The sequence below is a fragment of the Dermochelys coriacea genome, chromosome 7, assembly GCF_009764565.3.
Source record: "Dermochelys coriacea isolate rDerCor1 chromosome 7, rDerCor1.pri.v4, whole genome shotgun sequence".
Taxonomy (NCBI): Eukaryota; Metazoa; Chordata; order Testudines; family Dermochelyidae; genus Dermochelys; species Dermochelys coriacea.
In genome coordinates, this window is record NC_050074.1 from 53,646,946 (window position 1) to 53,663,916 (window position 16,971).

Sequence of the window (16,971 nt, forward strand, 5' to 3'; positions counted from 1 at the left end):
ATTCCATGATTCCATGACACTTGCCATGGAATTCAATCCCTGCTACAGCATTGTGCTCCAGAATCTCAGCTAACTCACCTTATCGTTTCATACATATCCTTGAAAGCTTGATACCCTAAGGGCTTGTCTACACTCACAACTTGTTCTGATACAGCATAGTGTAACTGAAGCATCTATTTTGGCAGAGTGGGTTTACAGTGTGGCACCTGACCCAGTACAAGTCACAATACTTGTACCCTCACAGCAGTATGCTGCATTGATTAAAGCACGTTGCCCTGTCAGTAGGTATACTGCCTGCAGGCTGACTATCATATGGGTAATTTTCAGAGTGTATTGTGGAATACTTGCTGGCATTCAAGGCAATTGTAGAACTGGGGAACAAACACTCAGCATTCCTTTCGATCTGTCCCATCAATCTCTATTTGCTCTTGCGATTTCCAACATGCTCCCTGTCAATATGGATGAGGATCAAAGGAACGTAGTACAGCACTTGTGCAGTATAAGAACCTACAGAGAATAGAACGTCCACTGTTAGGATAGGACATATAATTATAAAGTCTGGTCAATGGAGGGCAAAAAAGTTACTAGAGAAATGTATGGTGAAGAAAGTGTACAGTGTGGGATTGCAGTGGGAGGACTTCTTTCACTGGGAAGCTGTATTTGGTTCAGTAGGCATTAACTCCACCAATGAAGACATGTGCTACTCAAAAAGAGAGGAATATCAAATGAACTGAGTGATATTCTGATGCTAAGACACATGCATGTCATCAACCAAACAACAACAAAGGTTTTACTGGTTCAACCCTTATGCGAGGAGCCCACAGCTCACACTCTCAGCACTGCGCAGCGAGGCTCCAGCTGTCAGCGCTGCTCACAACTGGAACATCTCTCCCCCGCCCCCCAACTCAATTTCAAAACAGGGACCCTACCAACGTGAAATTAACATTCTTGTCAATTTCATGGTTCCAGCTGACAGCCACCATGACAGACAACAGCTATTCAAATAAGGCAGTGTGTATCACCCACACTACATCGACTTAAGCCTTACGCCTCTCTTCGAGATGGATTTACTAGGTGAGCGTATCGGTTAAGGTACAACGGCAGAAGAAACATGGTAGTGGGTACTTACTTCGGCTATGTCTACACTATGGACCTTACAGCGGCACAGCTGTACCCACTGTAAAGTCTCCCATGTAGCCATTCTATGCTGGCAAGAGATAGCTTTCCCACCGGCATAATTAAACCACCCCAATGAGCAGCAGTAGCTATGTCGGCGAGAGAGCATCTCCTCTGACATAGCACTGTCCACACCGGCACTTTTGTGGGTCAGGGAGGTATTTTTTTCCACACCTGTAACTGACAAAAATTTTGCCAACTAGTGTAGACAAAGTCATTGTTAGGTCAATGTAAGCTGCCTTATGTTGACTTAACTTTGTACTGTAGACATGCCCTAGCCCTTATGGTTGCAGACATAACCCTGAAAACATGAACTGAGCAGAAACTGATCTAGAGAGCCTAAATCAATAGTTCTAAAAAGTGTGAACTACCTTATTCATCTCAATCACAGATCCATGGGCTCTGCAATTCAACATCTGTAGAATCTGCCCCTTTTCCAAGATGCCACAAAATTCACCACTTTGCTTACATTTTTGTAAATGCTTGTCGCAACCTTGTGCATTCCAATGCATCTTTGAGCAGGGGGTTGGACTAGATGACCTCCTGAGGTCCCTTGCAACCCTGATATTCTATGATTCTATGAAAGCTGTTTAGGTCCTGTGGACCTTTAGCACTTAGTTTAAACCCATCAAAACTTTCTTGAACTGTTCAACAGCTTCCTTCACAGTGGTGCAGCTTCCTTGCAGCTGTAGCCTACTCCAGGAGCCTTAAGGTGTTCCTAAACTTTTCAATATCTATTTAAAAAAGTGTATTAATAAACAATCTACTTACCCTATTGTCTTAACTGAAAGTTTTGAAAGGCCTCTTATAAAAACAACAAATGTTTTAAGGACACCAGTTTCCACAACACACACCCTTAACTGCAGCATGACTTTCATCATGGCAAAATGTTAAAAGCTACATTAGTTTCAGAAAACAAGCATTTGCTTTACCTTCTCATTCTGACATAACACACTGCACTATTTAAAAATATAGCAGTTTGTCAGCATATGGACTGGTAATTAACTAAAAGTTTAGTGGTTACAATCACTGTCTACTGTAGTCAGTTGTTTTCATGAAAACCTTGAGTAATCTTCCCCACTTTGCACCAGCCAGATATAATTAGTAAGCAGAACAAACACTGATACTGTTCTGAAAGAAAAAAAATCTGCAGGGATAAAATGCGTCTTTGAAATTCAAAGGCCTTCAACTGCTTATTCAGTGGTCTACGTGCAAATAATTAATCTCCATCACTGTTTAAAACTCTGAGGAGTTGTTTAAAAATCTCCTCTTGGGATTACCTAAACTGTACTGCAATCTATTTTAAAGGACAGCTGGAAACACCAACCTCTTTGTATAAACAGGGTTTGAAAGACCCACTTGCCTCCTCATCCAAGAGGAGAAGAAATTTGGAGAGGGAACAAACAGAGTTACTGCATCTACTTGCTCTTTCCACTGAAAGCAAAGCAGCCCAAGTGCCACTAGTGCTTTCCCAGGGAAACAACTGAGAGGACAAGCAGCCTTGCACCATAGCCTTTTCAGGGGGAGTCAAGAAAAAAAAAAACTTACACATGCTTTGCTGTATAAAACTTGTTACACATGCTTTGTTGTATAAAGGTGACTGCCCAAAAGAGAGAGAGATAAATTTAAAAAGTAAACCAAGGGGGAAAGAATTGGAAGCGAGAGGGGTGTGCAGAGATGATGGGGGTTGTTGGGAGAGTAAAAATACAGGCTGACCCAGATGCCCATCACCCCAGCTAACTGCACTGAACACATATCCATATGGACCTCAGAATTCTATCATCGTAATCTGAGCACACAAGCACTTTTTCCCTTTCTGCTGGTGAAATGAGTATGGCCAGAAAGTAGTTAAACAGTGGCTTCTCCTCAATATAGGATATAATATACTAACAAATTCAAAATCTGTGGATGATCTGTGAACCCAAAATTTGTTTGAACTGTTATAAGAGCAATAATCAATTACTTTTACCACAAACACCTGTAAAAAGCACCAGAAAATTGATAATTACTGGCAAACAAGGAAAATCAGTTATATTTAATCATAATTTTGACAACATAATGTTGCAACTTCTGAACCACACAATACAGTACCGTACAGGGACATTCAATGTCACTGACTGAAGCTGAATGGGGGCACTGCAGAAAGATTGCATTTTTCTCCATTCAGGAGAAAACCGTTATATTTTGTTTATTAAAAAGATACAGTAATAAAAACCTTGACATAGGACAATTCTTGGGGATTTAATGCCACAACTTCACTTCAGGCCTTTGAATGTCCCTGTGGATCATTAATTCACAGGAAATACCCTGTGACCAAGTCACGCACATTCAAGTTAACTAAACCATTAAAGACGAAAATAATTGAGTTTGCTCACTACCTGAATAAAAGTATTCAGTAACCTGTGATGGTAAGCCACAGATTTGTGATAGTATGACAGACCAATCCAATCCTTGATTTAACTTCACTATATTCAGATTGTATATGCTGGACATTTACAACAATCATTATCAGAGAACATAAATATGTTTTAATTAGGCATAAAATATTTCTCAAGTGCAACGTTCATATCATAAATCTGTCTAAGCAGGAAAGTGTTCTCATAATGGCTAAATATGAAGGTCAAATGTTTTTAAAATGTGGGTCACGCCCCAATTTTTTCCCCTCTCTTACTGGAAAATCTAAATAACTGATAATACAATATTTCAATCGCTTTCTTGAGACAGCACTTTTGGTCCATGGCTGACAAGACACACTGTTACCAGCAGAATGAATTATCTTGTCTCCAATCTCCTTCGCTCCCTATTTACTACCTCATTTTGCAGTTTTTCCCAAGTGATAAAAACTAAGACTGTGCCCACACTACAGTTCAAACTATGCTAGTAACAGCCATCTTTAAACCATTTTTTGTTTTCTTTTTAAAGAATCATGTTACGTAAAAGAATAAATGGACACAAATCAGACATCAAGAATTATAACATTCAAAAACCAATTGGAGAACACTTCAATCTCTCTGGTCACTCGATTACAGACCTGAGGGTGGCTATCCTTCAACAAAAAAACTTCAAAAACAGACTCCAACGAGAGACTGCTGAATTGGAATTAATTTGCAAACTGGATACAATTAATTTAGGCTTGAATAGAGACTGGGAATGGATGAGTCATTACACAAAGTAAAACTATTTCCCCATGTTATTTCTCCCCCCCACCCCACCCCACCCCCCACTGTTCCTCAGATGTTCTTGTTAACTGCTGGAAATAGCCTACCTTGCTTGTCACCATGAAAGGTTTTCCTCCTTCCCCCCCCCCCCCCCCCCCCCGCTGCTGGTGATGGCTCATCTTAAGTGATCACTCTCCTTACAGTGTGTATGATAAAACCCATTGTTTCATATTCTCTGTGTGTATATATAAATCTCCCGTCTGTATTTTCCACCAAATGCATCCGATGAAGTGAGCTGTAGCTCACAAAAGCTTATGCTCAAATAAATTTGCTAGTCTGCTAAGGTGCCTCCTTTTCTTTTTGCGAATACAGACTAACACGGCTGCTACTCTGAAACCCATCATGCTATGGACTACCTGGAGGCACAGCGCAGAGCATCATTCTCAAGAAAAAAAAAATCTGTCTATACCAGTCACGGTATCTGTTAGCAACAAATGGTAATAAATAACTTGGGCCTGATCTACACCTAAAACTGAGGTTGACCAAACTACATCACTCAGGAGTGTGAAAAATTCACACCTTTGACAGATGTAGTTAGGCTGATCTAAGCCCTGGGACAAACACCCCAAGGTCAATGAAAGAATTCTTCCACCAACCTTGCTACTGCCTCTCAAAGATTTACTACAACAACTGAAAAGCCCCTTCTGTAGCTGCCACAAGTGTCTATGCTGCAATGGCATAGCAGCAGCTCTACTGCTGTAGTGCAGACACACTCTTAAGGCTTTAGAGACTAACAAATTTATTTGACCATAAGCTTTCGTGAGCTACAGCTCACTTCATCGGAAGTGAGCTGTAGCTCACGAAAGCTTATGCTCTAATAAATCTGTTAGTCTCTAAGGGGCCACAAGTACTCCTTTTCTTTTTGCGAATACAGACTAACACGGCTGCTACTCTGAAACCACTCTTAAGGCTTGTCTTTAGTGAAGATGCTACTATGCTGATGGGAGAGCTTCTTCCATTGGCATAGTTAATCCACCTCCCTGAGAGGCGGTAGCTATGTCTGGGGGAGAAGCTCTCCCGTTGACACAGCGCTGTCTACACGGGAGGTTAGGTATAACTACTTTGCTCGGCGGTGTGGATTTTTCACACCCTTGAGCAACATAGTTATACTGATATAGGTCTGTACTGTAGACCTGGCCAGAGATATCATACCCTTAACACTGAAGATTTACTGTCAAGAAATTACATACGTACTCTGTAAAAGTTGTCAAATGTTAGCAATCCGAGGATGCCCATTTTGATTTTAAATGTTTCATGGACCCCAAGCTCCCGACTCAGCCCCAGGCCCCACCCCCACTCTTCCCCCAAGGTCCCACCCCCACCCCACCTCTTCCTGCCCCCTCCTCTGAGCACGCCCCATCTCCGCTCCTTCCCCTCCCTCCCAGTGCCTCTGATATACCACTGAACAGCTGTTCCCTTGCACGCAGGAGGCACTGGGAGGGAGGGGAACAAGTTGATATGGGGGACTGGCGGCCCTGGACATGATTCCGCCCCCTTCCCCGAGTGTGCCCCATTCCCACTCCCCCTCCCCCCCGCGCCTCCTGCACACTGCTCAACAGCTGTTCCCTAGTGTGCAGGAGGCAACTGGGAGGGAGGGGGAGGAGCTGAAGGAGGGAGTGGGAGAAGTTGATCAGCGGGGCCGGCGGACCCGCAATACTCTCACGGACCCACAGGGGTCTGAAGACCCCAGTTTGAGAAACGCTGCTGTAAACCGTTGTGTGTAAAGTCTATATAACTTAGTATTCTGCAACCAGATGTGTGTGCACCAGACCATGAAGTGTATCGATTGTGTAGTTCTGGTGCAAGACATTTATAGTTACTATAAATAAATTAGAGTATTCTATATTAAAACAAATGGCTTAACTATTTTTCTTAGCAACCATCCTACAAGAAAAACTGAAGTATTCATTTCTTGGCAGCTATTTTTTGGGAGACTCAGAATTAAGGTTTCTGTTGAAATCTTATGTTTATTTTCGTATCTAAATTTTTGCTAACCATTAACTGTAAGAATTTTCAGATCTTTACATAAGTTGCATTATTTCCATACTATTCCATGGTGAGGGTGACCTTGGTGTTTGTTTTTTCTATTTTTAATGTTACTTACTGTAGCAACATTAACAACATTTATATTATTAACCCTACACATACACTTGCATGCACTGGAGCCTATCATATTAAAAATGTTGTGTATAAAACTATATACACTGAATTGTTTTCAGTGCACAAATATCTGTGCACAATATTCTACACAATCATACTTCAACATACATAAGAACTTATCTGACAAAATTTTTTATGAGCTCAACTGTGCTAGGTCCTCGCTGCTTCGTAGGGTTCACTTCCCTCCCCAGAATGACACAATACTTTCAGAACTTGAAAAGCTGAACATGGACCAACAGTGAGTTTAGAAGCACCCACGGCTTAGTTCTGCTGAGTTTCTAAATTCAGTTATTGTTCTGAGGATCTGAAGTGCATGAAATAGAATGGGTCAGCTGGGAGGGACTGTGACGTGGTACCCCATACTTAAGTTTTGTCTGGGAACAGATGTGGCATCCAGGGAGGGAAGGAAACTTTTCTAGTGCATGCCTTTATTCTGCAGTGAATTTAAATGTTTGGAGGAAATACCATATGTACAAACTGTTCCCTGAAAAAGAGTTTTGAGAGTTTTCACTAGTGACTTCAATGTTTGGTGTAAACACATTACTGGTAAGAAAAATGAGTATTTAGGTTCACTTTAAAAAACCAAGCAAGGTTTGTAAGGAGGTTCACAATCATGGTAGAAGTTTACAGTGCAGACAGAACTGTTTAAACATAATTTTTGGGCTTGACAAAGCCCTAGCTGGGATGATTTAACTGGGACTTGGTCCTGCTTTGAGCAGGGGGTTGGACTAGATGACCTTCTGGGGTCCCTTCCAACCCTGATATTCTATGATTCTATGATTCTATAATTGCTGGTCTATTTTGGTTTCAAATGAACCTGGTCTTAATGTCTAATACTAGGAATTGTTTAATAGTAGTAGTCCTCACATTTCTCACTAAAACACTATGCCATGCTGACTTGGTAGGGGAAGCAGGGAGGAAAATACATCATCAGAGGACCCATCTGATTGCCATATTTGGGGTCGGGAAGTAATTTTCCTCCAGGGCAGATTGGAGAGGCCCTGGAGGTTTTTCACCTTACTCTGTAGCATGGGGCATGGTTGACTTGAGGGAGGCTTCTCTGCTCCTTGAAGTCTTTAAACCATGATTTAAGGACTTCAATAGCTCAGACATGGGTGAGGTTTTTCATAGGAGTGGGTGGGTGAGATTCTGTGGCCTGCACTGTGCAGGAGGTCAGACTAGATGATCAGAATGGTCCCTTCTGACCTTAGTATCTATGAATCTACCCCACAGAATGTCACCAGTTTTGTAACTAGTTTGTAATACAACTGACTATGTACAGTTCATGTCAAACAAAGCATGGTCAACACATCTTATGTATGTGGTAGCACATTTCAGCTATGCTTTATGACATGACTGTCAGGTTTGAATTAGGTTCTAACGTGGTTCAGTTGCATAGATGGGATCACTGTATAGCATCTACTGTAGCCAATGATCTTACCTTTCATCTCTCTGCTGTGAGAGTATCCCAAACCACATTGCACCTTGTGAAAAAAAGCCCACAATTCTCTGCCTCTCACACCAGCAGCAGAGATAGTATGAGTTAGCTGTCCAGAATTTTCTCCAGAAGGCACTGATACAACATAACTGTGCAGCATGGTAGCTGTGGACAGGCCAACAGAATTAACATATGGTTGGACCAAGAAAATGCTCCTGTGTGTGCAGTTAACCATATTAGGTATAATTGTGTCAGATGAAGCTATGAAAACCTGGTTACACTTACAGTGGTTTTATATGCAACATAGACACACACAAAAACAGATTGCCTCCCCAGCACACAATTCTGTAAGCATAAAACAGTCTTAACTTAGATTTTGGAATACAGCAACTCATTGCTTAACGTTGTAGTTATGTTCCTGAAAAATGCGACTTTAAGAGAAACGATGTTAACTGAATCCAATTTCCCCATAAGAATTAGTGTAAATAGGGTGGGTTAGGTTCCAGGGAATTTTTTTTCACCAGACAAAAGACTATATAGTCTCACCCTGTGTGTGAGAGAGAGATGCGCATTGCTCCTTTAAGTACACTGACCCCACTCTTAAGTACACTGCCTTTTTAAATTAATCAGCAAGCTGAGATGGCAGCTGTTGCCAGGAAGCTCCCTCGGTCCTGAGCCCTGTGGTGTCTGTCCCCTGCTCTGTGGAAGATGGAGTAAGCAGGGTGCAGGAGCAGGGGGGAGGGGGACACCCTGACATTAGCTCCCCTTTCCTCCCCAACCCCCTCACAGAAAGCAGGAGGCTCCAGGAAGCAGCTCCAAGGCAGAGGGCAGGAGCAGCACATGGAAGTGGGGGGAGGGACAGCTGAACTGCCATCAATTGATAACCTGCTGGGCAGCTGCCGCACAGGGAACTTAGGGGAACCAGGAACGGATAAGGGGCTGCCTGTCCACCCTGGTTCCAAGCCCCCGCCAGCTAGCTCCAATAGGCTGCTATTCCTGCAAGCAATGGATAAAGCAGATGGCTGCCAAATGACATTATAAGGAAGCATTGCGCAACTTTAAATGAGCATGTTCTCTAATTGATCAGCAACTAAACAAGTTAACCAGGATGACTTTAAGTGAGGAGTTACTGTAGCTAACTGCATGGGTTATGATTAATATGAACTGTTGGGGAGTTTGGAAATCAGCAGGTTTTCCAGTGCAGTTTGAAATAACCCTCACTGTAAATTCACCTGTATTGTCTGAATGGCGTAACCTAATTATTTCTTGCAGCAAATTGCAAAGTGTAGAAAATATTATAAGCCTCTGCACTATGCATTATTACAACACTGTGATAATAGCACTAAATGCCACTGACAGGGCAGAATGCTCATTTGTAGTATTTTTTACTTTTATTTTTTTGCAATTGTTCAAACAAATCAATAGGTTCAGCAACTGAAAATGAACACCACCTTATTGTAAGTAAAGGTTTCCTAGCACTCTGGAAAACATGCCGAGTTACAAAATGTACTATGGGAGTCCAATGCTTTGAAAACAAATCTATCCCATTATGTAAAAGTTGAACGTTCAGGGCTGCAGTTGCTTTAAAAGCGTATTTTAGACAATGTGTTTCTAAGAATGCTAGCGTTCAAAACAAACTGCTGCCTACAACAGAAACTCTTAAATTACATAGAAATTGTACAAGCACAAAAGAATAAGCCACTTCAAATAAATAATCCCACCACAGCTAAATACACTTTAATTCTCAAACCTACAAGAACATAAAATTAAAATCTCGTTCTATATGATTCATGCAAATGGAAGTTGGATAAGTCCTTAATGGGTCACTCAGTCTTCTCCTGACAATCCACAATTTGTGTGCGTTGTTACCATTTTAAAACAATGCTATTGTAAAGAAGATTTTTTTTTTCTTTGTAAAAACAGTAAAGGAACAGACCTGTTGCACCCTGAAGAGAGAGTCTACACATCCTGCAGCACTTTGGCCACTAATCCATCAGAATTAGAAACTTGAAAGCAAAATAGCAAAAGAGGCCACTGCTCCATGCTCCCTCCTCCTCCTCTGTTCTGTCAGGGTGCACGCTGGCGAGAAGGGACTGACTATTAAGACAGCAAAAGCCCATTGCAAGGATCTCATGTGGAGGAGACCAGGCACACACGCAGAGAGGCGCCTGTCTACAGCCCTCCAGAGGACTCCTTACAGATACACCGCACAATACACAGCGGGGACACTCATTTAGAACGAGCCGGTTTGTTGGGTACACCGTACACCGACGCCTACCCCCCACCCCCCCCGCATATACAGCCCCCCACCCATACAGCCCCTCATCCGCTCATGCACGCACCCACTGGCCCCCATTCTCAGCCCGCCCCCCACGCACACCCACCCTCCCTCCCTCCCTCTCTCTCTCTCACCCCGCCCCGCCGCCGCCGCCGCCGCGTCGTTAACCCCGCAGAGGGCCGGTCGCTGGCGGGGCTCACCCTTAACGGCCCGCTCGCTGGTGCCGTGAGGCGGCGGCGGCCCCTTGCTCCCCTCCTTAGCGGACATGGCGGGGCGCGGCCGGGCTCCGCTCCCGGCCGGCGACTGCGGCTCTATAGGCTCCGGGGACACGCAGGGGCGGCGGCGGCGGCTAGAGGCCCCGAGCGGCAGCGGCCCAAAGGAACATGGCGGCAGGCGAGACTCCGAGCACCTCACAGCGAGGGGACAGTCCGCTTCGGGACCGACATGCACCGCGCGCCACCCCACGACTGGAGGCTAAGGGAGCGTGGGAAAACTCTCCCTCCCGCAGCATCGCCCTAAGGGAGCGTGGGAAAACTCTCCCTCCCGCTTCCCGCAGCATGGCCCTAAGGGAGCGTGGCCCCAAGTTAAAGTTCCATTGAGCTAATGGCTGATGAGGCTGACACAGCAAAGGCACCTCAGTTTCATTGTCAACCGTACACACAGGAGAGACATGGCCAGAATCCTGTCCAACCGCCTGGGATTGGCCTAACTTGATGGACCAGGTACCCATTGTGCAGCTGGGTGAACTGGAGCAGGGGAGCAGCTGAGTGAAGCGGAGCAGGCCTTTCTCTGGGAGACTTGAATCCATGAGCATCGAGATTGGACTACAGCATCTTAACTGCTCAGTTCCACTCTTTGAGATGCCCCTACAGGAGCGTGGTGTATGCCAGACATTGAAATTCCATTCAATATATTTGAAGACCTGTGACATTTGGGGGATCATCCAGCTCCCTTAGGAGTTCTGTCACCCCCTGCCCTGGCACCTTGGGGCGCCGTAATGCTATGGATCTATGGCACAGAGCCCTGTCAACACTGGCCAGTCCATAAGCATGGAGTTCTTACCATGACTTCTAGCAGCCTAGTTACTCATTGCACGGTGACCCCTAAGCCCTTCCAGAACCACATCTCCCCAGATCCATCCTTTCAGAGTTCTTAGCTACCAGACACTCAGACTCTGGTTCATCATCCCTAAAGGTGTGAAAACTGCCCCAGTTATCAGATCACTTTGGCACACACACTCCATACAATAGAGACAATAAATAAAAAGTTTATTTAGTAGAAAAACCATAGATTCAAAGATTAAATAGGAAGGGAAGCAAACAAGTTACACCAAAAACAAACAGATGCAAGTTCAGGCTTTACACATCTACATTAGATGAAGTCTCTTTTCTAATACAAGTTACCTACTGCCTTTGAACAGTTTCCCAGAGTGCCCCGGGCCAAAGAGGGGATCCAGCATTCACAAACAGTCCCCCACCTTCAAGACCACCCCTCAGTTTTTGATACCTTTCACTTCAAGCCCCTTCCTTTTTAGCAGACTAGCAGAGCATTTTTTTCCTCTCTCTGACTATAGTGATTCATGGTGGGGGGAAATTTCCTCTGGATGTGGTAGTCAGAATGTCTCGGTGTCTTCCCATTAACTATGATGGTCCATAATTTGTCTTTTCCTGAACTGTACCATGGATTGTTACTTGCATCTGGTTTTCTGTAAACATCTGGCTTGGGAAGAATCCCTCTGCAGTGAGGAATATTTGAAATTATAAGAAGTCATGAGCATAGTAATCTACATACATCTTCACAGAATCATAGAAAATTAGGGGTGGAAGAGACCTCAGAAGGTCATCTGTCCAACACCCTGCTCAAACAGGACCAATCCCAACTAAATCATCCCAGCCAGGGCTTTGTCAAGCCAGACCTTAAAAACCTCTAAGGATGGAGATTCCACCACCTCCCTAGGTAACCCATTCCAGTGCTTCAATCACCCTCTGAGTGAAAAAGTTTGTCCCAATATTCAACCTAGACCTACCACACTTCAATTTGAGACCATTGCTCCTTGTTCTGTCATCTGCCACCACAGAGAACAGCTGAGCTCCATCCTCTTTGGAAACCCCCTTCAGGTACTTGAAGGCTGCTATCAAATCCCCCATCACTCTTCTCTTCTGCAGACTAAAATAAGATGAGCTCCCTCAGCCGGGGCCATCCCTAGCTATTCTGGGGCCCTATGCAGCACCCCCCCTCCACAGGGGGTCTGGCCCCAGGCCTCCGCAGGGGAGGGCTGGCTTGGGGGGCAGGGAGGAACTGCCCCCCCCCAGCACTCACCAGCAGCGCAGCTGAGGCCAGGTCACTGCACTTCCTGCTGCTGGTGAGTGCAGGCCCAGCCCTGCAGCAGTCCCAGAGGCGGGACTGGAGCGGAGCAGGGGTGCGGGTTGGAGCAGCACGCAGCTCTGCAGGGCGCCAGGAAATTTGCCCCAAATTTCCTGGTGCCCTACACAGCTGCATACTTCGCGTATGGGTAAGGACGGCCCTGCCCTCAGCCTATCCTTGTAAGTCATGTGCCCCAGCCCACTAATCATTCTTGTTGCCCTCCACTGGACTCCCTCCAATTTGTCCACATCCCTTCTGTAGTGGGGGGCCCAAAACTGGACACAATACTCCAGATGTGGCCTCACCAGTGCCAAGTAGAGGGGAATGATCACTTCCCTTGATCTGCTGGAAATGCTCCTACTAACGCAGCACAATATGCTATTAGCCTTCTTGGCAACAAGGGCACACTGACTCATATTCAGTTTCTTGTCCACTGCAATCCCCAGGTCCTTTTCTGCAGATCTGCCGCTTAGCCAGTCAGTTCCCAGCTTTTAGCAGTGCATGGGATTCTTCCCTCCTAAGAGCAGGACTCTGCATTTGTCCTTGTTGAACCTAATCAGATTTCTTTTGGTCCAATCCTCCAATCTTCTAGGTCACTCTGGACTCTATCCCTACCCTCCAGCGTATCTACCTCTCTCCTCAGCTTAGTGTCACCCGCGAACTTGCTGAGGGTCAATCCATCCCATCATCCCAGATCATTAAATGAAGATGTTGAACAAAACCGGCCCCAGGACCGACCCCTGGGACACTCCGCTTGATACCGGCTGCCAACTAGACATGGAGCCATTGATCACTACCCATTGAGTCCGACAATCTAGCCAGCTTTCTATTCACCTTATAGTCTGTTCATCCAATCCATACTTTTAACTTTCTGGCAAGAATACTATGGGAGTCCATATCAAAAGCTTTTCTAAAGTCAACGTATATCACATCTGCCGCTTTCGCCATATCCACAGAGCCAGTTATCTCATCATAGAAGGCAATCAGGTTGGTCAGGCATGACTTGCCCTTGGTGAATCCATGTTGACTGTTCCTGATCACCTTCCTCTCCTCCAAGTGCTTCAAAATGAATTCCTTGAAGACCTGCTCCATGAGTTTTCCTGGGACTGATGGCAATATAAGGGATAGCTAGATACTGTACATAACTTCATAACCATAGTCTGAATACATATCTCATAATAACCATCAAGTTCAGAACATTACAAGCTTTCATAAAAGACTTTACTTAAACAACATTGTATACAACCAGTTGATTCAGCAGCTTGCTCTTTGGGGTTCAGGCCCCCTGCTCTCCCCTGTCGCAGGGATGCACGCCCCATCCTCTTTTGGGATGGGGTAAGGGTTGCTATACCCCTGTGGCCAAGTCTGCATGACCACTCAGGGTCTCAGGGTAGTGTGGACTAATGGCCAAAGTCAATACAGCTGCCCTTCTGCTGGGGCAGGATGGCCTTATGGCCAGAGTCAATATAACTACCCTCCCTATTGGGTTAGGGTGGCCTACCAGCCAGAGTCAATATAGCTGCCCTCTCTATCAGGGCAGGGTGGCCTAACGGCCAGAGTCAATAGGATTGGTGAGGTAGGCCACCACCCCAGGGTCATCAGCAGTCACAGTTGGGGGATCCAGGCCTCCCTCTCCACCAGGTACCAACCATGGGCATTGGCAGTAGCAGGATTGCCTATCAACAGCTTGATGGGCATCCTGTCAAAATACTCTTGAGATAGTTTCCAGTTCTATAACTGGTTCCCTGCAAATTTTTCCTGGGTCACTTCCTACCCATTTCTCTGCAGGATGCTATCTCAGGGTTCCCACGGTCACTCCTTCTAGAGGGCACCCGGACACTGGGGTTTGTGGTTTTTCACCATCCATGTCTTGAAGTGGCCACAGTTTTTCTGCAAGAACCTGCAGTACACATCCCTTCTCTCCAGCAGTCCACCCTGAATGAGCTGGGCTGCTTCCTTTTATACCTAGTCTCCAGCCAGACCATGCCCAGCAGGGCCGAGGGGGCGTGGCCTCCTCAGCCCAAAGAGAGGAGTTAACCCCTGCAGTACGAGTGTGGGGCATGCGCGCCCCACCACATCCCCTTAGGGTGTCTGGACCCTGATTGTCACAGGACCATATTGTACTAAGTTTATGTATCACTGTGGGCCAGGGATTGCATGCAGCTCCAGGGGGGAGGGCAATCACAACTCCTTCAGGAATCAAAAAGAGTGGGAGGTAATTAAGGTGAATCACTTAGGTTGTAAACACCTAGGGGGAGAGACCACCCCCTGCAGACGCTGGCATAGACTGGTTCAGACTGGATTTTTCAGAGACCAATAAAGGAAGGGCTTTTGATATAAAAAGGATGAGTTTAAACTGACTCAGGGCCTTCTTTCTGATCCAGCAAAAGGTGAGGATTGTCTGTCTCAGTGGAGCCCCAACCCCTGTGGTAGGATTGGAAAGGTGTTGTGCTAAGGCCACATAAGACTGGTAGGTGACTCCTGGTGTGTTCAGTGTATGTTTAAATCTGTTTATTGTTTTTATTATGTTTTCTCTGTAAGGTTTTAAATTAAGAATAAATGTGCTTGCTTAAAGAGGGCAGGGTGGTAACAGCCAGCAATATGTTGTTCCTAGCCCTCAGAGACAGACAACCCAATGCACAGATGCTGGCCTTTAGGCAGACTGGCTTACTGGGGATATCATAGTGTAAGCCAGGCAGTATCTTAAAACCCCCTATCAGAAGGGAGTGGGACAAGGGTCCCTGCCCAGGGACAGGTGACACTAGACCTAACTAGGCATGCCTGGAGTGGACCACAGAGAGCGGGGGAGATACAGGTGCAGTGACCTTAACTGTCCCAGGGTGCAAGGCAAATCTTCATTGGAGATGGCACTGTTGCCACCTCATGGTGCAATAACAATTTTGCTAAGCAGCAGAGAGCTAGTGGCAGAGGCGAGGGGGAGAGGGATGACAGAACTATGGAGTTCTTGGCTCCACCTTCCCTTGTGGTCAAGCTGCTACACAGCAGCCATGACTTGACCTAGGTGAAGTGGATGACCATGTCACAAGTCCACTTGACCACTCACTCAGCTGCTATGAGGGGACCAACTTCCTGGATCCTGCAGGTTTTAAGCCTCTGGAGTCTGAACAGAGTCTAGGCATTGGCCTGGGCTTGGGTGCCTAGGCACATGCTCAGGGTGCAGCTCCTTTTTCTAGTACCGCCTCCTGGGAATTTAAATGCTTGGCCTATTGTACAGCACCCTGGAACCAGTGCAGATCCCTCAGGCTCCTGCATAGCTTAGATACACCATCTCCCAGAATCCCACCAGGCGTGAGCCTTATGGATCACAGTTTAACTCTTCCAGGGGGCATACGCTGAAGTGTAGGACACAGCGCATACAGACTTTACACAGGACTCGAACCCAGCATTGCTCTTTCTCGGATGGCATGAGGAATACACAGATCTATACAAAAATAATAAACTCTGCACACATTTCCCTGCCTCAGTTTTCTTACCACTCCAGAGCATTCTCTGAGTTGGAAACAGGGTCAGCGTTCTTTTGTTGCAGTGCATGGCTTGGGTTATGAAACATGGAGTCCCCTCTGATCTTAGCCAGTCCATCCCCTATCACGCTGATCCCCAAACTTTCTGTGTGTCTTCCCCATTTTGTATATGTCCCCCTACTTCCAACAATATCTGGCTTCTTTGTTCTGCCTTTGGCAACTTTCCACTGCTCCAAACCTCCATCCCTGCAGACCAACTTGGCTGAACCAGTTTCCCAACTAGGGCACCCTCTTTATCATAAACTATTGTGTGGTCAGAGTACAGCCCTTAAGGTTGACAGCTTTCCCTTAACCCTGTGTAGCACTCCCTCACCACCTGGTTACCTCCTTTAAGGTGAATCTGATTACAGGTCTGGGTTCTTTTGGATCCCGCCACCCACTCAGCAGGCTGTATCTTCTTTCTTTTTTCCTATGAAATTATTTGGTGGTGCCTCCACCCCCCTCACTCCTTCCTGGTAGGGGCACCAGGCCAGCTTGGGCAGAAAATTCTAACTACAGGGTAATCCCCACTTACTTGCCAGATAGTTGGAGACTTCCAAGAAATAACACAAACACAATAATTATATTAAACAGGAGACAAATACAACATAACAGGGTAAAACACTATTTTTAGGGTCACCGGTGCCAACACTGAAAATACCTGTGACTTGATGTAGCAAATGTAAAATTAGTGTCCCGTTGGCACGCGTACTGTGCTGGAGCCCTTGATGACCTATAACCACAACATTCTTCTCTGCAGTGTGGCTGACTGGGTTCAGTACAGCCAAAAGGACTCAAGTGGGAGAAGGTGGTAAA

General features: G+C 45.6%; 1 protein-coding gene across 17 annotated transcripts in view; it reads right to left on the reverse strand.

Moving 5' to 3' along the window:
* Positions 1-10,840, reverse strand: part of PPP3CB (protein phosphatase 3 catalytic subunit beta) — a 76,871-nt gene extending 66,031 nt beyond the window's left edge. For 2 of the 17 annotated variants that reach the window (XR_006282821.1, XM_038409660.2), the window contains exon 1: positions 10,405-10,744. Coding sequence is in view for 16 of the 17 variants with exons in the window: in XM_038409660.2 (XP_038265588.1) it covers positions 10,405-10,537 (133 nt within the window). In the remaining variant the exon portion in view is untranslated. Of the gene's footprint in view, positions 1-9,928; positions 10,293-10,404 lie in introns of those variants that run through there. The other 15 variants (XM_043519157.1, XM_043519161.1, XM_043519155.1 and 12 more) reach the window with 13 other exon arrangements.
* Between the last annotated feature and the right edge of the window lie 6,131 nt (positions 10,841-16,971).